Here is a 23,728-nt window from a genome sequence, read left to right as displayed (position 1 = left end):
TCCTCCATCAATTATAAACTCAGTGACGATTAATTATAACCAAGATTACTGAAAATATTGCTTTAAAATACATAAAACTTATTGACTAGTTTTGTATTCATGTATTTTTATTGTGGGAAATAAAAAGTCATTTTTTCACCAATGTTTCCCGCAATAATTTTGTTCATGCCAAATTGATTGATTGGTGTTTGCCTAGGTCACGGGAAAATGTTTTATACATGTTCAGAAAGGACAATTGTTTTTTTTTTTTTTTCTTAAAAAAAAATATCAGACCTCTAACTTAATTATAAAAAAATATTCATGTCACGCAAATAATGGACGTGGTCTTCTATCTTTTGTGAAATGTAATATTGGTTATTGGGGGAATTGTTAGACATTCTTTATTGTGAAGGTAGAAAAGGTAAAATAAATATTTAATGAGACAAACGATAGAATCAGAAGAATAAGCCGAACGAATTATGTGTTCCTTCGGTTTGAAATAGCTTCTATCCAAAGCTACAACAAGTTGAACAACTTCTTTTAAACCTTAGAATATCCCCCTTTTCATACCTGCCAAGTTTTGAAAGTGCCCATGGGGTATTAGTGCGCGACAACAATTTCAAAGGTTACAATTCTTTGCGATGACTATTTTGCATGTGCTGTTTTGTGGTCTAGAAAAAGTGTCATATTTGTAAGATGAGCTTACATGCCTTTTTCTAAAGTTTATTTGCATGATTCTAGTTATTATATATCAGTAGAAAAGATGAACATGTACATGTAGCTGCAAGACAAGAAATTAATTTCATGTGTAAGGATATTAAATAATTGTTGACTTTTTCAATTTAAAATTATGCACAAAGAAAGACCTTTATCAGGTTGGGAACGACACCTAGGGGTATCCCCTCAATGTAAGGACATTAAAAACCACTTCTTAAGTAAAAATGAGCACATTTTCTGAGTGTCATTTATCATATTCATATTATTTGAAGTAACTTTTCACAAAGAATTATACATCTTATGATCTATCTGGTATAATATGGTCAACACATGTCCAAGTATTATGGTATGTTCATGGCCTAATATATATAATGTATATCGTCTTTATTTTTCAAAATAATTGGACCCTACATTTAGAAAAGTAGTTCTAAATATAATGTCAGAATTTCCCATTTTTAAGTTAAAAAAAATCTACATTTTTCATTTTTATTTTTCACAGAAGTAAAATGACCCCTTGACTAAGGGAAGTCCCTCATTTAAGGAATTCCTCATGTGGGTTTTTTTGTTTTGTCCATGTGAAAAATAAAGAATAGTACATTAAATGATTTGGTATTTTAATTAAATACATATCATTTGTTACAGCAAGTGAAATATCAATAAATTAGTGAATAAACTACTATTTATTATCTTTATGGTAATACTGCATCATTGAAGTTTGTCAATCAACCATACTTTTATTCTTATTCTGTGTAAGAACATCCTTGCAGGTGAAAAACCATTTGCCATGTTTACGATTTTAAAAAACAGGAAATCAGTACAAGTTCAAAATCTAGAATGTTAGAATTATCTTGAGAGAAAACGTTTTTGATTGGCTGATTAATTTAATCATGAGAAACATAGAATTTGATTGGCTGAACATGAATGTCTTCCTTGGACACAGTTCAAAATCGGGAACCATCATATTTTTCATGTAGATTTTCACAAAATCGTGTTTTAGAGGGTTTTTCACGATCACGATCGTGCAATCGTGACAAAGGGTCAAAATCGTGTAATACATGCCTAAATTGTGAAAGTTGGCAGGTATGGACATGGAAAAAATGCAATCACTAAATCATTAAATAATTCGAAATCTACGTTTTGTATTCAGAAATTTCAAAGGTTAAAATGATTTTTCTCTTTGAACAAAAAGTTTGGTTGTTTATTTTTGCAACTTTCTGTCTCCTCCGCCGGTACTACTTTTTATTGAGAGCGAAAATTTGAGCTAAATAAATTTCATAATTCTTCAGAAAGTGATTATTATTGGCTTTAGTTTATGTTTATTCCATTTAAAGCATTAAATGCGTCATATTCATTCCCAATCTCTTGTCAAACATTGTTTATTTTTGGACTCATTTTCGTTAATTTTTCTTCGGCCGCCATTGCACATTTTTATGTCAACTACAAATCGGAACCAGACCAGATATGCCAAAAATATGCATTTTCACGATATTACTGCAGATGCACAAATGGCACAGTAGACAAAAAAAAATATCAATAGAGAAAACTACGAATTAACAGACTTTTTGTTATCATTTTGATGTCAAGATTAGAAACAACTCATTGATTACCATGAAACAATGAATTTCAGAGACATGATAAAGAAAAAAGTTTTTAAATTGAAATCTTATGTACTCTATCTTCACTTTAAATATAAAAACAAATTCTTTTTTTTGTACTAGATATTTAGTATTGTATATATACAGGCTGCACTATAATTAACCATTCATTCATTTTACTAATAGTTGGGTAAACATTTAGGTAGGGTAACTGAAACCAAATATATTTTTATTTGGCACGAGAGGAAAAAAATAATTCTGTAACTATTAATGAATTTAGAAAACATAAACTGAAACAACTGTTTTCATGGTTATAGTTTAATTGTATTCTCAGTAATAAATTGAACAATATAAACATATATAATATAAAGGAAATAGAGCATCGCCGCAACGCGACAAATGGCATTGAAAAATTAGAGTTGATTTGTTTACGCCAAATGTGATATGCTATCCAAAATTTCTGGGGAGAACACTGGGTGCCTCCGTAATGATATAAACACAAACACTTACTCCTACTTATTGTCTATGACTATGGACTCATTGTTTGTCTGCTGTCTTAAACATGTTGAAAGTAAACTTGATAATTCCATTCCGAAAACCCTATTAGTCAAGTTAGTGAGGAAACGCCGAAAAAAAACTGATAAATCCATTACCATTGTTCAACATGCCTACTAGTCCAAATAATTATGATGTCTGGCAAGGCTATTGCGTCCCAGAAAAAATTTAAAATAGCCTTGCCAGACGTCATAAATATTTGGACTACATGCTTTCTAGAACAAATGAACAAATGGTTATAAATTTCTTCTATCAATATCATGTAATGACTGAAAATTCCTGTTTATTTCAAACAAAACTTTTAACATGTTTAATACAAGTTTCCTTGATCTCTTTATTTCAATTTGCAAATACTAATTACACAATGAATAATTTGAATATCTTTTATAAATTAGTTTTCTTGCTGCTACATTCTTCTTCTTGTCTCTTCTTCATGCTTGTTGCTAATTAAAATGATGACATCTTGAAAGGCTACTTAATCCTGCCTTTCATGACCCTGAAATCCCAGGCTTAAAAACATGAAATCCTGAGGTCCCAAATTTATAGAAATTTAAATCCCGTCATCCCGAAATTCAACTTTAAAGTAAAGTAGATTTCAATTTATGAGGGTAAAGAGTAAAGATAGTTATCCTGATTTAAAGATATATAATTGTACAGTCTTCATTTTTAATGTGGGTTCGTGGTCTAGTGGTTAAGACCAATGGCTACAGTGCTGAAGGTCCCGAGTTTGATTCTCACTCGAGACGTAGAATTTTCATTACATCAGTAGGGTGATTTTCACACTCCCACACACATCTCTGGTATCCAGACCAGAGTTTAAACTAGATTGGATACTTAGGGGGCCTCGGTAGGTCAAAGATGTTCCCAGGTGGCTTCAGGAGATCAATCTTTTGAAATCTCTTCGGGTTGTCTGTTCCCACCGAGAAGCCTGGTGGTTCTCTTCAAGTACTTCGGCTTCCTCCACCATAATAACAGACTTCCCAGTGTCCTACACGCTCCCTTGGGCAGTGTTTGGTTGGGGATTGTTCTGGTGGTGGGTTAATAATCTAAAGGACACATATCCATTAATCCTTAGGGAGTGTACATGGATCTGCTGTACCCTTGCAGTCAATCAAGGGGTGCATCTACACTGGCGAAAGCTCGAAGTTCATTCATACATTGGTTGCAAATATTATGTCCCTGCCATAAGGCCTATGCAGCACAGTCCTTGTTGTCTTAAATGTTTTTATTGCATTGTTTGCCAATATTGTGGAAAGTGGTGTTTCACACTAATCTATCAATCTAACATATATATATATTTAATTTTTCAATTTCACAGTATTGAGTATTAAATATAGTTTATTACCATATTATACATATTATATAGATTAAAATATCTTTAAAGAACATGCTTAATTCAAACTGATTGAAATCAATTGTGTTTGTGAAGTACAAATTAATTGATAAATAGGAGTATTAGAGTCTGTTTTTCTTTGGTCTAGATTGCAATTAGCATGATTAAAGATAAATTAAAAAAATAATATTTGAACTATATATTAAAAGTTTGTTGACATTTGCTTCATTGAAATTGAAGACTGTATATATATCTTTAAATCAGGATAACTATCTTTAATCTTTATACCCTCATAAATTGCAATCTACTTTACTTTGAAGTCAATATTTTTTTAAAAAGTACATTATTTTATTTAAATGCTCTGCTACCCCTCATTTCAAAGGAGAATGAAAATGTATAATCCTATGATAATCTGGGAGGTTTTATCCTTACATCTTCATTATAATAATATAAATTGAATACTCAATATATTTTTACAGTTGTCAGTTAGAATAAACATGATAAATAATATTTTACTTTTCTGACTAAGTTCTAAATGAAGTACTTGTTGAGCAAACATAATTAGAATGAGCTTATACATTATCACTATAGATACATATATATTCACCTGAAATATTAAAATAAGTGTAATTTTCATTGTCATTAATTTATATTCTTAGTACATAATTTCATAATGGTTTTACGTATAATCAATGGTACAAACTGAATGTATAATGTTTTGTATTTCAAACCTTGTAATATTTCAAACAAAAATTGCTTGTACAGGTTTTACATTTTCAATTGTGAATGTAAATAAAAGCCTCGATGAATAAAACATGTATACGGAAGTTAGGATTGCAAGATATAACCAAAATAACCAATGACGTCCAGACTTATCTCAGTCTAAAGATGTTTGAGCTATAAAAAGTCATGACATGAAAAAAACTTAAAATCTCATCTCAGGAAAACGTACAATTATTGGTGATTTTAAGGCATGCATATATATGTAATTTATGCTTGTACATTTTTTTTTGCAGTAAGATAAACTTACAGTATGCAATATATATAAAGAAAGTAGCTGAAGGATATCATTTAATAAGAAATATGGAAACTAGTCATGCTAGTGAACTAGATTTGTCTTGTGAGAACATTGGTGTTGATTTAAAGAATGAGGACAATAACAGTGAAAGGGACAATGAAAATAGATTTGAAATGTATATTACACCATGTAATGATAGGACACCTGACAGTCTGAATGACGCAGACACTGGATGTGTGTTCAATTCTAATAAACTACAAACTAGGTCTGCAGATGTTTTATCTACAAAAATGACAAATGTGAATCATTTTAAAAACAGTGTTAAAACTAAAAATCAGTTTTCTAATTCATCAAAACTTTTATACAATAAAATAAGACAGCAATCAAAAGCTGTATCAGGGATGTGTAATCTGACCACATCTGAGTTACCTCCCTTTCCAATATCACTTGTTATAACTCATCCAACATTTGAATTCATGGAAATAAGACTACCTTTACTACACACTTTCACCGACTCAACAGCAAATACTACTCACACTGTTATAGACGAACATGGCCTTTTAGAAGGTCAGCAATTCAAATATAAACAGCCATTGTCTGATATAGATATTATAATTTGTCCAGCAAATGAAACTTTACTTGAGGAGTTAAAACATAGCCTAACTAGTGAGGACTTTCAGTTTAAAATAAGTCAACATTGTTATGGCAATGATCTTAAGGAAAAAAATGAAAATTTATATGAAATGGCGGAGAAAGAGTGCTCGTTACTATTAGCCCCTGACAATATTAAACAGGATATAATAATTCAGAATCAAGATGTGGTTGACAATTTAATGAAGAAAAGAAATGACTTTTGCGGGGAACATTTTTATACCCTACCTCCTGGGAAACTTTTGATTGGTCGATCTTCAAGTGGTGAATGGTTGATAAGTAGTTCCCAGCCTAATAAAACTGTTAAATTCAAAGACACCAAGATTCCAAAATGGCCAAGAAAGGAAAATATACCTCACAAAAAACTCTATTCGGATAGTTTACAAAATATTGAAGAAGAGAAGACTAAAGCTGCATTAAGCATCAAGTCAGAGTCTCCTCAGAAAGACCCATCATCCAGTAGTTACATTTGTATTGAAAATCCTAGTTGTATGACAAAAGAGAATCTTCCCTGTTATAAAGAATCAGTAGTGAAAGAAAGTACAGGTAAATATTATAGATCTCACAGATATATATATCAATTCATTTAACAAATTTTCACCATTGAAATTTAAATAAGAAGAAATTTATATGATTTAGAACTAATTTCTGTTAACAAAAATCTAATTAAGCTATCATTTATATTAATACATGTACGCAGGTCACTTATGTTGACATATTCATGTTTAAGATTCTGAACATACAGTCATACAGTTATACATGTTTATACTGTAAATATAAAACAAGTTTTTAATTTCTTTTAACTCAGTTTCATCCGAATATTGGCAGCTACATGATGTTTTATAGATGATGATTTTATTTTCACAGATTATCAGTTCTACAAAGGATTTGAGGGGGGGGGGGGGGGGGGTTAAAAGCTACAATATAAATCACAGTTTCAACATCTGAATATCTTGGAAGTTATGAGTGACTATTTAGAACAACTGATTTAGAATAATTCATAAGAATTGTGTTATGAAAATTTTTCACAGTTAAGTCCCAGATAAAACATGTAAAAACAATCTATGATATTGATTACTCAAAACTTACACTTAATGTAAATAAAAACAAAAACATACCTATGACATACTATTAGTTCTTATTGAATAAAAGGGGAGATAAATCCATTTCTTAACATATTGATAATGACTGTTGTCTTCTCTATGGTCAGGTTTGTTGTCTCTTTGGCACATTCCCCATTTCCATTCTCAATTTAATCATGTTTTTCAAACAATTAAAAAAAAATTTCCATACATTGAATTTTTCTTTTGTCTTTGTTAGTACCGTGATGCTTACTTTTATATTTTATATATAAAGAACAATTTCCAAGTTCTAATTCTTGTTGGCTTCTTCAGATTCATATAGTCGCTCAGAGCTAGAAAGTTAAATTATTGTCACTCTTTTCAGACAAGACACAGAACTATCAACCATCAATAGAATATAAAAACCAAACACACACAATTGATACTTCTATTCAACCAATACCAGTAATGATGGTGTGTAAAGAAGGAGAGTCATTGAAAGTTATACAGGTACCAGTTAAAACAGAAAACCAGCTAGGGGAGGAAAATAATGTATACCACTTAAATACATGTAACAGTATTGAAAGTGAAAGTACAATCAAAGTGAAAGTAGAACCAGTTGATACTGTTTATGATACAGGTCAGACATGTGCATATGGTAAAGATATACAAGATGACAATTCTCCTCTGATTGTGAGATTTCCCAATTTTGAACAGTTTAGCAACATTGAAAATAAACATACATCAAGCAGTGTAGAATATAAAGTTGGCCACAAAAGAAAGTCAACTGCAGATTACCATCAGTATAACAAAAAATGTAATCCAGTAAGCTCACAGGTAAGTGCCAGATGTTGCACGTTTACAGAGGGTACAAATGCTGTTAACTGTCAGGCTTCAAAGAATCATTTTTGACTACCAATTTGAAATTAACCAAAATATTGTGATTTGCCAAAATACCCTTATAAACATGATTTGCAGAGGTCTCAAATATTTATCTGTTTACATTATTTTTGGGAAGAGTAAAACATGATTTGTCAAAATCAGTTGATTTTTTTAAATGTCATGCATTCACCAAAAATTACCTTTAACATCATTTAGCAAGATTTTTTTTACTGTTATTCGTCTTGAAGGTCCCCCCCCCCATTAAGACCCTCATGTATGCAGTAGATATTAAATCTATTTGAAGTGCATCATATAGATAGACAATACTTGTTAGTATGGCCATATGCATATATTTTTTTAACTTATTGACAAATTTTTGTAAATCAACTGATAATAAATTCAACATGTTCAGTGAAAATCTCTGAACACAAACCACTTAAAAACTCTACTAAATATATATGTATATAGATTGGAATTCAGGTGCATGAATAGGAAAGAATGAAAATATAATGTGTAACTATAGACAATATGTCTGCTCTATGGTTCGGGTTGTCTCTTTGACACATTCCCCATTTCCATTCTCAATTTTAATAATTGTGAATTATCATTATCTATTTTGAACAATGTAATCAAAATCTTATTTTAATGTTTTTTTCTAAATTCTTTTAAATGTGTATTTTAAATATATCAAATCACTAAACATGCCAAAGAGTAAAAACATATGCCCAAATTAATTTCAATAACTGTATAAAGGGAAACAACTCAATCTTAAAAATATATCAAAATATTCATCTCTCATGTTATAGATGTAAAATAGGAGTCCAGTTAGATGGTTAGAAAAAAATGTAATGGTTTTTTTTCACCACATCTTTAATAATACAATTAAATTTCTATGAAAATCTTAATGGCAAATAACTTCTCAATAATAGCAATATGTTTAATATTCACTGCATAAAGATTATATTTTAAGCTACACATATAATCCATGATATCCATTGAACATGATCATTATTTTATATATGATAAACAATGAACTTTAATTTAATAATGATCAGCAAAGAAATGGGGAATTTTGAATGTTTCGTTGGGTAATCTACATGAACATTTATCCCTTCAACTTTGAATATTAGTAAAAATATGAAAATAAAGAGATGTAGATTGATTGCAAATGAGACAACTATCAACATGGTTAAGACTCAATAACAAAAAAATACATCTTTAAAAATCCCAAAGAAGACAAAATGTGAAACAATTTAAAAGAGAAAACCAACAGCCATCATGCAAATGATGTCTGGTAGTTGAAAATGAACGGTAATCAAACTGGACAAAAATTTTGCAGATCATGAATTTTTTGGTAATAAACATAAGCTTACTGTTCAGTGTGAGCCAATGCTCCGTGTTGAAGTCCATACTTCGACCTATTATGGTTTTTCTTTTACAATTTGTGACTTGGATGGAAAGTTGTCTCAATGGTACTCATACCACATCTTCTTATAACAATATACTTCAAATTATGTATAGTACATGTACTGGAAAAGAATTTTCACACATGACAGTTTAGGTTAAACTAGTTTTGCAATATGTAACTACAACCAATTTAATGAAAATTGTCATAATACAATTTGTCTTTGTATGTAAGCTATTTTAACAGGTTCTTACAATCAAAATTGTACTTACTTCTTAAATCTTGCATATCATGATCATATCCTATTAAGGTGTGATGTTATTAATATTAAAAGTATAATTTATATATTGAGATATGATTTCAGGTTCCTTTACCAACAGATCTGGTTACCAAAAACAGTTCCCACACAGAAGAAATAGGTAAAAACACTGTAGGACAGGAAACTTTTAGGATTCTCTCTGGTTGAACATTGGCATATTTTATTATTAACATTCATTATAAGTACAGGTACTTTGATGTACAGAACAATTAATTGAATTATGCAATTGGACCAGGAGTATAACCTTATTTACTATTTTAGTTTCATTTTAATTTTAGTCAAAGTAATGGGATAAACAGTTTTAGATGTTCGTAATATGGATTGAGTTAACTTGGTTTTCATCTGTGTAATTGTTATCCCATAAAAAATTAGATTTCAAATATTCAATTAGTTGAGTATGGTAAGCAACTCTTGATATCCATTTCTTATGAAAAGCACAGGATTCTTAAAATAGAATATGAAAACAAAATGTTGTATGGGAATGCGTAAAGAGAATATTAAAAAAAAAATTGCAACAGCATAGTGTATTGCCCAAAAGCAAAAAATTGAATATAAATTCAAATCATATAACGAATTTGAAGTTCTTTTACTACAGTTATTCTGTGTCAGAAATTTAGTTTTAATCCAAATTCAGACCTGTACCAAGCATGAATATTGTGTCCAATTTGACCCCAATTTTCAGGGTTGGACATCTACTGTCGTATCCAGTTGCGCTCAGTGAAGCAATTTCATATTAACTGTTATCATGGTTATTCTCTATTCTGTAAACCTCACCAAGACCCTTAAATAAACCTTTTTCATTTTTATATGTAATTCATGATTCTACAGCTGTATGTCCATAGTCAAAATAAGGGATTTGGTTTAAACCAACTGGAGCTGATAAAGCATTACAATCCAGAATTTGACCATCAATAGATTTTTAACATTCACAATTTATTTTAATTATATACAGGCTTTTTTTACAATAAATAAAACAATTCATCTCCTAGTTGAATGAAGTACAGAAAAACATAGCCAGATTAAAATGTTGCTTGTTTATGGGTCCTATATATATATTTGTCTCAATATACTATATTAATCTTATATACAAGTATTGCATGATTTAATAAGTTTAATAGACTATTGTATTTAGTAAAAACCCAGTATGTACTGCATAATGAAAAAAAAATCACAATGTAAATGTTTAGGACCATATTCAGTTCATAAATGAGTACAATTAGATTTTTAGAATTTTTTTAGTTAGTAGTTTCCGGACAATAACTTTAGTTTTAGTGAATGGAACTCTATAACAGAAAGGTTCAATACCACTAAAGGAAGGTTGGGATTGATTTTTAGGGTTGTGGCCCCAATAGTTTAGGAATTAGGGGCCAAAAAAGGGCCAAAATAAGCATTTTTCTTAGTTTTCGCACAATAACTTAAGTACAAGTGAATAGAAATCTATGAAATTTGAACACAAGGTTAATGACAACAATAGAAAGGTTAGGAATAATTTTTGGAGTTTTGGTCTGAACAGTTGAGGAATTAGGGGCCCTAAAAGGGCCAAAATTAGCATTTTTATACGACCGCAAAAATTAAAATTTTTTGGTCGTATATTGCTATCACGTTGGCGTCGTCGTCGTCGTCGTCGTCGTCGTCCGAATACTTTTAGTTTTCGCACTCTAACTTTAGTAAAAGTGAATGGAAATCTATGAAATTTTAACACAAGGTTTATGACCACAAAAGGAAGGTTGGTATTGATTTTGGGAGTTTTGGTCCCAACATTTTAGGAATTAGGGGCCAAAAAGGGCCCAAATAAGCATTTTCTTGGTTTTCGCACTATAACTTTAGTTTAAGTGAATAGAAATCTATGAAATTTTGACACAAGGTTTATGACCACAAAAGGAAGGTTGGGATTGATTTTAGGAGTTTTGGTTCCAACAGTTGAGGAATTAAGGGCCAAAAAAGGGCCCAAATAAGCATTATTCTTGGTTTTCTCACAATAACTTTAGTATAAGTAAATAGAAATCAATGAAATTTTAACACAAAGTTTATGACCACAAAAGGAAGGTTGGGATTGATTTTTGGAGTTGAGGTCACAACAGTTTATGAATAAGGGGCCAAAAAGGGGCCCAAATAAGCATTATTTTTGGTTTTTGCACCATAACTTTAGTATAAGTAAATAGAAATCTATGAAATTAAAACACAAGGTTTATGACCATAAAAGGAAGGTTGGGTTTGATTTTGGGAATTTTGGTCCTAACAGTTTAGGAATAAGGGGCCCAAAGGGTCCAATATTGAACTTTGTGTGATTTCATCAAAAATTGAATAATTGGGGTTCTTTGATATGCCGAATCTAACTATGTATGTAGATTCTTAATTTTTGGTCCCGTTTTCAAATTGGTCTACATTAAGGTCCAAAGGGTCCAAAATTAAACTTAGCTTGATTTTAACAAAAATTGAATCCTTGGGGTTCTTTGATATGCTGAATTTAAAAATGTACTTAGATTTTTAATTATTGGCCTAGTTTTCAAGTTGGTCCAAATGGGGGTCCAAAATTAAACTTTGTTTGATTTCATCAAAAATTGAATAAATGGGTTCTTTGATATGCCAAATCTAACTGTGTATGTAGATTCTTAATTTTTGGTCCAGTTTTCAAATTGGTCTACATTAAGGTCCAAAGGGTCCAAAATTAAACTAAGTTTGATTTTAACAAAAATTAAATTCTTGGGCTTATTTGATATGCTTTATCTAAATATGTACTTAGATTTTTGATTATGGGCCCAGTTTTCAAGTTGGTCCAAATCAGGATTCCATATCAAGTATTGTGCAATAGCAAGAAATTTTCAATTGCACAGTTTTGCACAATAGCAAGAATATCTACTTGCACAATATTGTGCAATAGCAATTAATTTTCAATTGGAGTTATCTTTCTTTGTATAGAATAGTAGTTGATAATATATGTTGGAAATTTGCCAGACATGACTATGATGTCATTTTCTATTTTTATTTGCCAATAACTTTATGTAAATAACTTCATTGGAAATTTGCCAATATAAAATGTTGCTGATGAAGTTTTTTTTATTGTTTTATACAATAAACAATGTATATTCACTTTTACTACCAACCAATCTTTACCATTCAGTGATAACAAGCACTTTATTTTACATAATATTTTATGATGTATTTAAAAGAGTAGTTATTGTTGCAAACTCCATTAGAAATTTGAATTGATATCAGTTTTGGAAAAAGGGAAACGGGGATGTGAAAAAAAGGGGGGGGGGGGTTTAAATTTTTCTCATTTCAGATTTCATAAATAAAAAGAAAATTTCTTCAAACATTTTTTTTAGAGGATTAATATTCAACAGCATAGTGAATTGCTCAAAGGCAAAAAAAAACCTTTTAAGTTCATTAGACCACATTCATTCTGTGTCAGAAACCTATGCTGTGTCAACTATTTAATTTCAGATTTAATAAGTTTGAAGAAGAAATCTTTAATTGATTTGTAAAATCTTGACATTTGTTTTGTGTAAAAAAAAAACCATGTAATGTCAAAAATTTGATCACAATCCAAATTCAGAGCTGTATCACGCTTGAATGTTTTGTCCATACTTGCCCCAACTGTTCAGGGCTCGACCTCTGCGGTCGTATAAAGCTGTGCCCTGCGGAGCACCTGGTTCTTAGTTTTTGCACAATAAATTTATTAAAAGTGAATAGAAATCTATGACATTTAAACACAAGGTTAATAAACACAAAAAGAAGGATGGGATTGATTTTGGGAGTTTTGGTCCCAACAGTTTAGGAATTAAGTGGCCAAAAGTGTCCAAAACTAAACTTTGTTTGATTTCATAAAAAAATGAATTATTGGGGTTGCTTGATATGCCGATTCTAACTGTGTATTTAGAATCTTAATACTTGGTTCTTTTTTCAAATTGGTCTACATTAAGGTCTAAAGGGTTCAAAATTGAAATTTTTATTAGATTTCTTCAAAAATTGAATTCTTGGGGTTTTTTGATATGCTGAATCTAACGATATTGCACCATAATCAATGATAATAGGTAAATTTCCAATTTAAAAGTTTTTTAAGTTTAGTTCTTAGACCGCATTCATTCTGTGTCAGAAACCTATAATGTGTCAACTATTTAATCACAATCCAAAATTCAAAGCTGTATCAAGCTTGAATTTTGTGTCCGTACTTGCCCCAACTGTTCAGGGTTCGACTTCTGCAGTTGTATTAAGCTGTGCCCTGCGGAGCACCTGGTTCTACATGTATGCAGACAGTATTCAGCAATACCAAATGACAATGCAAAATGTAGGATGTACCTGTAACCTTAGAATTACATCAAAACCTGTTATTAGATGTGGTATGAGTGCCAATGAGAGAACTCTCCATCCAAGTCATGATATGTAAAAGTAAACCATTATCATGATTATAGGTCAAGGTACGGTCTTCAACACAGAGTCTTGGCTCACACCCTACAGCAAACTCAACGGTCTTAACGAAACTGTTTTAGAATAAATTATTACATGTACGTTCATCAGATTTATACTTACCGCACTTTTGTATGTGCTGTGAAAGAAATTAAGAATACCTATTGATTTTACTACTTTTGTATGTGCAGTGAAAGAAAATAAGAATACCTATTGATTTTACTACTTTTGTATGTGCAGTGAAAGAAAATAAGAATACCTATTGATTTTACTACTTTTGTATGTGCAGTGAAAGAAAATAAGAATACATTGTACCTATTGATTTTACTACTTTTGTATGTGCAGTGAAAGAAAATAAGAATACCTATTGATTTTACTACTTTTGTATGTGCAGTGAAAGAAAATAAGAATACCTATTGATTTTACTACTTTTGTATGTGCAGTGAAAGAAAATAAGAATACCTATTGATTTTACTACTTTTGTATGTGCAGTGAAGGAAAATAAGAATACCTATTGATTTTACTACTTTTATTTATAGTTTCTTCTAGTCTGTTAGAGGACAACTACTCTGGTTCTGGAGCAGAGGATTCAGAGCCCAGCAGGAGTGGACAGGAATACTCTGGTATTAGATTTCCTGTAATGAAGGATGGAGAAATAGATAGAGCTACAAAGAGACAAACAAAATGGGGAGTTAAAATGTTCAAGGGTTAGTTTGTGTTATGTCCAGTTGTATTGTATTGCAGTAGTAAAAGATTACCAGATGATTTTTTTTTTTATCAAAGTTAAGTTCTGTTCATGTAGTAATTCTATGTCTAAAGTATGACTGCAGCAAAGATAAGTTGCAATGTGCTAAGAGAATATCATCTCTCTAAATATTAATAGTCCAAGCTTTGAACAGCAATTTATGTACCAATAGGGCCACACTTAAAAACATCTTGGTTTGCCCAAACCCTACACAAAAGTAGAGACAGTGGGTAGGTAGGTAGGTAGGCATTTTCTCTTTTTTTGTTGATTAGATACAGAGAAACTGAAACGTCACATGTTTTTTTGTCATGCAGATCTGATTAAAAAAAAATCAAATTATGGCAATAAAAGATTTTTAAGTAGGCAGCTATTTTTTGGGTAGGTAGAGTTAGGGCAAACAAACATATTCTTATTTATGGCCTAGGTTGTTTTATTAATGAGTCAGAGTGATAGGGTCAGAAGAAAATTTCCTATAAATTATAGGAAATTTTCTTCTGACCCTATCACTCTGACTCATTTTTAAAAAGAAAATCCTATATTTCTTATTGACAGTCAGGGGACTTATTGAAATAAGTGATTTTTAAATCACTTATTTGAGTAGCAAATTCGAAATTTTGTCACAAATTGTGATTTTGTAGTTTTACCAAAATTTTAAACACATAGGTTTAAATAATATCTTTTCATTAGTAAAATTGAAAAAAAAAGAATTTTTTGCTTCTTTTAAGTAGCAAGGTTTATGCCTTTGATGATATCATTTAGCTGCAAATTCTATTTTAGTTGAAAAAATGCTAAAATAATGGCTTTAAATAATGCACTGATACTTTCTTAAAAGATTTTTCACAGCAGTGGGAGTATTTCTCCTGTAAAGTTCAAGGTTTCATCTTTCAGATTATGTAATAAAATTCTACTGTTGGCGATAAAAATTTCACTGTTCCATAAAAATTTCACTTTTCGGGGTGTTGAAATTAAAGAAGTGATTTTTGGGAAGAAAATTGAGATATGATACTTAATCAAGTGATTTTTATTTCATTATCCTAGATTCAGTACAAGGTCATCACCTGAAATGACCTGGTCACCCTAGACAACACAGATGTTGGTTCTGATAAGTTTAGAAACATAATTAGTTCCTGGATCATTAGTACAAATGTATTCTATATTTAAAGCTTCATTAAAATTAAATCACTTCTACTAGTGATTATTTTGTACTACTTAAATAGGTGATTATTAAAGAAAGACAACTCTTACTTCCAAACTTTATGGAAATAATGATTCTTTGTGTTATACAAGTATGCTGATAAATTTTTGATTTAACATTTATATATACATCTATGGCTTTCTTAAAACTTAGTTCTGAGCATTCCCTTATACAGTTAGTCAAGAAAAACACCTTGATTTATACAATAAAATTGAGAATGGAAATGGGGAATGTGTCAAAGAGACAACAACACGACCATGGCATAGAAAAAACAACAGCAGAAGGTCACCAACAGATCTTCAATGTAGCGAGAAATTCCCGCACCCGGAGGCGTCCTTCAGCTGGCCCCTAAACAAATATATACTAGTTCAGTGATAATGAACGCCATACTAATTTCAAAATTGTACACAAGAAACTAGAATTAAAATAATACAAGACTAACAAAGGCCAGAGGCTCCTCACTTGGGACAGGCGCAAAAATGTGACGGGGTTAAACAAAATGACAATAATTCATAAATAACAACAGACTACTAGCAGTTAACTGACATGCCAGCTCCAGACTTCAATTAAACTGATTGAAAGATTATGTCTTCATCATATGAATATTGGGCACTATCCTTCCCGTTAGGTGTTTAGTATCATACCATCATAACATATATGAGAAGAACATAACCTGTGTCATGCCAACAACTGGTTTTTGAATAAATGTGTTTAGTTCCGATGCAAAGACCCTATAAGTGAATCAATATTAACGCCAAAATATGCAATCTTTAATGACCTGACAACAGTAACGTAACTATATCCCTTCTTAATAAGTCTATTTAAAGGTTTTGTTAGTTTCTGAGGTGAATACTGACATTTTTGTGCTTTATAAAGAACATTTCCATAAAACAAGAGGCTCTCAAGAGCCTGAATCGCTCACCTTAATTCATTTGGTTAAATCTCTCATCAATGATTATTTTGGCTTTTCAATTTATTTAAATGTTTTTTGGATCGTCCTATTTTCTTCAAAAGCCAAAAAAAATAATCATTTTCTCCTATGTTCTATTTTAACCATAGGAGCTATGTTTCTTGACATACAAGGAAATAAAATATAAAATTTATACTAGATACCCTGAAACTCATTTAGCCTAAGTTTGGCTGAAATTGATACAGCAGTTTCAAAGGAGAAGATTTTTTAAAGTAAGTCAACATGATGAACAAATTGTGAAAAGTCTTTAAAGGGCAATAACTCCTTAAGGGGTCAATTGACAATTTTGGTCAAATTGACTTAATTGAAGATCTTACTTTGCTGAACATTATTGCTGTTTACAGTTTATTTCTATCTATAATTATATTCAAGATAATAAACAAAAACAGCAAAATTTCCTTAAAATTATCAATTCAGGGGCAGCAACCCAACAACAGGTTGTCTGATTCATCTGAAAATTTCAGGGCAGATAGATCTTGACCTGATGAACAATATTACCCAACGTCAGATTTGCTCTAAATGCTTTGGTTTTTGGGTTATAAGCCAAAAACTGTATTTGACCCCTATGTTCTATTTTTATACGACCACAAATTTTGAAAAAATTTTCGTCGTATATTGCTTTCACGTTGGCGTCGGCGTCGTCGTCGTCGTCGTCGTCCGGCGTCCGAATACTTTTAGTTTTCGCACTCTAACTTTAGTAAAAGTGAATGGAAATCTATGAAATTTTAACACAAGGTTTATGACCACAAAAGGAAGGTTGGTATTGATTTTGGGAGTTTTGGTCCCAACATTTTAGGAATTAGGGGCCAAAAAGGGCCCAAATAAGCATTTTCTTGGTTTTCGCACTATAACTTTAGTTTAAGTTAATAGAAATCTATGAAATTTTGACACAAGGTTTATGACCACAAAAGAACGGTTGGGATTGATTTTGGGAGTTTTGGTCTCAACAGTTTAGGAATTAGGGGCCAAAAAAGGGCCCAAATAAGCATTTTTCTTGGTTTTCGCACAATAACATTAGTTTAAGTAAATAGAAATCAATGAAATTTAAACACAATGTTAATGACTACAAAAGGAAGGTTGGTATTGATTTTGGGAGTTTAGGTCCCAACAGTTTAGGAATTAGGGGCCAAAAAGGGACCCAAATAAGCATTTTTCTTGGTTTTCGCACCATAACGTTAGTATAAGTAAATAGAAATCTATGAAATTTAAACACAAGGTTTATGACCATAAAAGAAAGGTTGGGTTTGATTTTGGGAGTTTTGGTCCCAACATAATAAGGGGCCCAAAGGGTCCAAAATTAAACTTTTGTTTGATTTCATCAAAATTGAATAATTGGGGTTCTTTGATATGCTGAATCTAACTGTCATGACTGTGTATGTAGATTCTTAACTTTTGGTCCCGTTTTCAAATTGGTCTACATTAAGGTCCAAAGGGTCCAAAATTAAACTTAGTTTGATTTTGACAAAAAATGAATCAGTTAGGTTCTTTGATATGCTGAATCTAAAAATGTACTTAGATTCTTGATTATTGGCCCAGTTTTCAAGTTGGTCCAAATCGGGGTCCAAAATTAAACTTTGTTTGATTTCATCAAAAATTGAATAAATGGGGTTCTTTGATATACCAAATCTAACTGTGTATGTAGATTCTTCATTTTTGGTCCTGTTTTCAAATTGGTCTACACTAAAGTCCAAAGGATCCAAAATTAAACTTAGTCTGATTTTAACAAAAATTGAAATCTTGAAGTTCTTTGATATGCTGAATCCAAAAATGTACTTAGATTTTTTATTATGGGCCCAGTTTTCAAGTTGGTCCAAATCAGGATCTAAAATTATTATATTAAGTATTGTGCAATAGCAAGTCTTTTCAATTGCACAGTATTGCACAATGGCAAGAAATATCTAATTGCACAATATTGTGAAATATCAATTTTTTTTTTAATTAGAGTTATCTTTCTTTGTCCAGAATAGTAAGCAAGAAATATCTAATTGCAAAATATTGTGCAATAGCAAGATTTTTTTTTAATTGGAGTTATCTTTTTTTGTCCAGAATCAACTTAAATCTTTGTTATATACAATATACAATGTATATTCACTTTTTACTACCAACTGATAAATTAAAATAATCTTTACCATTCAGTGATAACAAGCAGTTTTTTTACATCTTAATATTTTATGATGTATTTAAATGAGTAGTTATTGTTGCAAACTCCATTAGAAATTTTAATTGAGATTAGTTTTGGAATAAGGGAAAGGGGGGTGTGATTAAAAAAATTGCGTTCAATTTTTCTCATTTGAAATTTCATAAATAAAAAAGAAAATTTCTTCAAACATTTTTTTGAGAGGATTAATATTCAACAGCATAGTGAATTGCTCTAAGAGAAACAAAAATTTTAAGTTCATTAGAACACATTCATTCTGTGTCAGAAACCTATGCTGTGTCAACTATTTAATCACAATCCAAATTTAGAGCTGAATCCAGCTTGAATGTTGTGTCCATACTTGCCCTAACCGTTCAGGGTTCAACCTCTGCGGTCGTATAAAGCTACGCCCTGCGGAGCATCTGGTTAGCAATGGCGACCATGTTTGTTGATAGATCATAACTTCGGATACAATTTACAAACTAGACACCCTAAGGAACATTCAGTTAAAGTTTGGAAGTATTTGGCCCAGTAGTTTCAGAGGAGAAGATTTTTGTAAAAGATTACTAAGATTTACGAAAAATGGTTAAAAATTGACTATAAAGGGCAATAACTCCTAAAGGGGTCAACTGACCATTTCCGTCATGTTGACTTATTTGTAAATCTTACTTTGCTGAACATTATTCCTGTTTACAGTTTATCTCTAGCTATAATAATATTCAAGATAATAACCAAAAACAGCAAAATTTCCTTAAAATTACCAATTCAGGGGCAGCCACCCAACAACGGGTTGTCTGATTCATCTGAAAATTTCAGGGCAGATAGATCTTGACCTGATAAACAATGTTACCCCATGTCAGATTTGCTCTAAATGCTTTGGTTTTTGAGTTATAAGCCAAAAACTGCATTTGACCCCTATGTTCTATTTTTAGCAATGGCGACCATGTTTGTTGATAGATCAAAACTTCGGATACAATTTATAAATTAGATACCCTAAGGAACATTCAGTTAAAGTTTGAAAGTATTTGGCCCAGTAGTTTCAGAGGAGAAGATTCTTGAAATAGTTTACGACGACGACAGACGACGACAGACGAAGACAGACGGACGACGACGGACGCCAAGTGATGGCATAAGCTCACTTGTCCCTTCGGGACAGGTGAGCTAAAAATGGATGTGAAATAACTGAACATATAAGAAGTCTGCATGTTGAGCTATATTTACGAATGATGTCCTTATACCAATGATAAAATTTAGTAAATGTTTAGACTAGTTTGTGATATCGAAAACTTGGTGTAATAATTTTTCAGTAATACATAAATTTCTCTCATTAAAATCTTAAACATTGTTACATACACGAGCGAATCGTACAAGTTGAGATATATAAACACTGTAAGATGGTGACAAGGGAACGTCACCATCTAAAAATGGATAATTAACGATAGGAAATGAAAAATCATCTCTTTTATCATAAATTTTAGTATTAAGCTAAATTCCGTTAGTGATATAGATATCAAGATCGAGGAAAGGGCAGTGGTCATTGTTAGTATTAGCTTTATTTAAAGTAAGTTCAACAGGATAAATTTCTTTAGTATACATACTATTCCCCATTTCCATTCTCAATTTTATACTGAAGTCGTCATTATTGAGAGCCAAAATATCATCCAAATATCTAAAAGTATTATTAAATTTGTTTATCCGATGTTGTTTTGATGGGTCTTTGCTGATTTTTGTCATAAATTGAAACTCATAGCAATGCAAAAACAGGTCCACAATAAGTGGTGCACAGTTAGTCCCCATTGGAATTTCGATAACCTGACGGAATCTCCAAAGCGAACAAAAATATTATCTAGTAAAAATTCAAGGGCATATATAGTATCAAAGCATGTCCAATTGACATAGTTTTTTTGTTTATTGCTACTAAAAAATGACCTAAAAGAGTTTGAACATATATATTCACATTCTGACTTTTTAAATGGCCATTTAATTAGGTGTGAGAATGTGAGGCAATGTGGTATACAGGGTAGACAAATCAAAAAAATGAACAGATTCAAAATCAGCAATATAAGCATGCAATTTATCAAGTACTTCCAACGAGTTCTTGACACTCCAAAAGTAATTAATTCCACTATTTTCGAAGGTTTATTTGAACAATTTATTATCAGGTTTTTGATTGTACCAAGTGTACTGGTAAGAAGAATAGACAATTTAGTATTATAACAATAGCTTGAAGACGAATTAAATCTATATTTGTAAGGTGTTTTGTGTAGCTTCAGAAGCCAATACATATTTGGGACTTTCATTGTATTTGGTTCTGCTTGTAAAGCGGTAGCTAAAAGTTTATGTTTGTTACAGATGTCGTTTTCTGAAAATGAAGTCATGTATATTGTATAAATTGGACATGATTTTGAAACCAACACATGAATGCATATAGATAAATCTTAAGCTAGTAAACATAGAAAACAGTTTTATACAATCAATTGTAATTAAGTGCTGTTATGTATACTGTTTTATGTGACACATTGATAATTTTGCCATCTTCCTTTCAGAATGGTTGAAACAAAGAGAATTTGATCCAAACTTTGAAGAATTATCCATTAAAATTCTTGATGAGAGACTTGAACAATTTTATGCTGAATTAAGAACAGCTGATGGTAGATTATATTCAACAAATTCATTCGGAGGCATCAGATCTTCTATTAACCGTCATCTGACTTCTGACCCTTATAATAGGCAATTATCCCTATTCACCGACACAGCCTTTCATAAATCAAACAAGGTCTTCAAAGCTATAATGCTAAGATAAAGATAAGATAAAAATGGAAGTTATGAAGAAAGACCAACCACCTCCAATTTCAGGAGAGGACATGAACAAATTAACTAGATCACCAGTTTTAACTATCAACACTCCAAAAGGATTGCAGAATAAAGTGTGTCTTGATTTGACTTTTAATTTTACTTACAATTATTGCCTAAAACAATGTGACTACAGAACTCATATATTTGTTTTTAAGACTGATGATGATGGTATGGAATATGTAGAGATAAAGGATCCTAATAGACAACCTGGTAAAATCAGTCCAAAAATGGTTGCAACTAGAGACATATTCACATATATTGTCCAGTTGCCTTATTGATGAAATATTTGACTAAGCGTAACAAAGCTTCAGAAGACTTCTTCCAACAACCTAGGTGTCCGAAATCTATGACTGATGATAGTTGGTACACATCATGTCCCTTAGGAGAAAGACAACTTTCAAAAATGATGGAAAATATATCTCCAAAGAAGCAGGACTGAGTCGTGTTTATTCTAATTGTTGTGTTAAGGAAAACTATACTAAATTCTTTACTTTATATGCCTATGAAACCTGTAAAAGTATAGAAGTTCTTAGTACAGTCAACACCTTTATTTATATTTAATTCAAATGACAATAATATTATTATCATTTAAAAGAATTATCAGATATCTTGTTTTAACTAGCAATGTGGTTAATACATGTCAGCTAACACGAATGCATTTTAGATTTTGTTTTTTATACGACCGCAAAAATTTTAATTTTTCGTTGTATATTACTATCACGTTGGTGTCGTCGTCCGGCTTCGTCGTCCAAATACTTTTAGTTTTCACACTCTTACTTTAGTAAAAGTGAATAGAAATCTATGAAATTTTAACACAAGGTTTATGACCACAAAAGGAAGGTTGGTATTGATTTTGGGAGTTTTGATCCCAATATTTTAGGAATTAGGGGCCAAAAAAGGGCCCAAATAAGCATTTTCTTGGTTTTCGCACAATAACTTAAGTTTAAGTAAATAGAAATCTATGAAATTTTGACACAAGGTTTATGACCACAAAAGGAAGGTTGGGATTGATTTTGGGAGTTTTGGTTCTAACGGTTTGGGAATTAGGGGCCAAAAAAGGGCCCAAATAAGCATTATCTTGGTTTTCACATTATAACTTTAGTATAAGTGAATATAGAAATCTATGAAATTTAAACACAAGGTTTATGACCATAAAAGGAAGGATGGTATTGATTTTTGGAGTTTTGGTCCCAACAGTTTAGGAATTTGGGGCCCAAAGGGTCCAAAATTAAACTTTGTTTGATTTCATCAAAAATTGAATAATTGGGGTTCTTTGATATGCCGAATCTAACCATGTATGTAGATTCTTAATTTTTGGTCCCGTTTTCAAATTGGTTTACATTAAGGTCCAAAGGGTCCAAACTTAAACTTTGTTTGATTTTGACAAAAATTGAATCCTTGGGGTTCTTTGATATGCTGAATCTAAACATAAACCTATGTTGTGTCAACTATTTAATCACAATCCACATTTATAGCTGTATCAAACTTAAAAGTTGTGTCCATAGTACTTGTCCAATCTGTTCAGGGTTCTACATCTGCGGTCGTATAATGCTGTGCCCTGCGAAGCAACGGGTTTGTTTTTATAAATTTGTAATAATATTTATAGTAAAGAGATACAATCCTAGAAATAATGTCATTCCTTCAATATGAATGGAATGCAGACTTTTGTCAATATTCTAAAATACACAAAGGCCCTTGTGGATTTTGTTTTTTCCACCCTCCTGCAGCCCACCTCTAGCAATATTCTCTTTTCTTTGTAAGAAGATTGATTACAAATCATTATCAGCCTTTTTATACGACCGCAAAAATTGAAAATTTTTTGGTCATATATTGGTATCACGTTGGCGTCGTCGTCTGCGTCGTCATCGTCTGAATACTTTTAGTTTTCGCACTCTAACTTTAG

At 31.2% G+C, this 23,728-nt stretch overlaps 1 protein-coding gene across 1 annotated transcript; it reads left to right on the top strand.

The window, feature by feature from the left end:
* Positions 1–381: 381 nt before the first annotated feature.
* On the top strand, positions 382–22,479 carry LOC143062855 (uncharacterized). Its single transcript, XM_076234670.1, has 6 exons — positions 382–400; positions 5,196–6,394; positions 7,295–7,746; positions 9,561–9,615; positions 14,462–14,629; positions 21,516–22,479. Exons 2-6 carry the CDS (start codon positions 5,263–5,265, stop codon positions 21,770–21,772), a joined length of 2,064 nt encoding a protein of 687 aa, XP_076090785.1. The 5' UTR covers positions 382–400; positions 5,196–5,262; the 3' UTR covers positions 21,773–22,479.
* The last annotated feature ends 1,249 nt before the right edge of the window (positions 22,480–23,728 follow it).

The sequence above is a fragment of the Mytilus galloprovincialis genome, chromosome 2 (assembly GCF_965363235.1).
Source record: "Mytilus galloprovincialis chromosome 2, xbMytGall1.hap1.1, whole genome shotgun sequence".
Classification (NCBI taxonomy): domain Eukaryota; kingdom Metazoa; phylum Mollusca; class Bivalvia; order Mytilida; family Mytilidae; genus Mytilus; species Mytilus galloprovincialis.
This window is presented reverse-complemented; position numbering and strand designations above follow the sequence as displayed.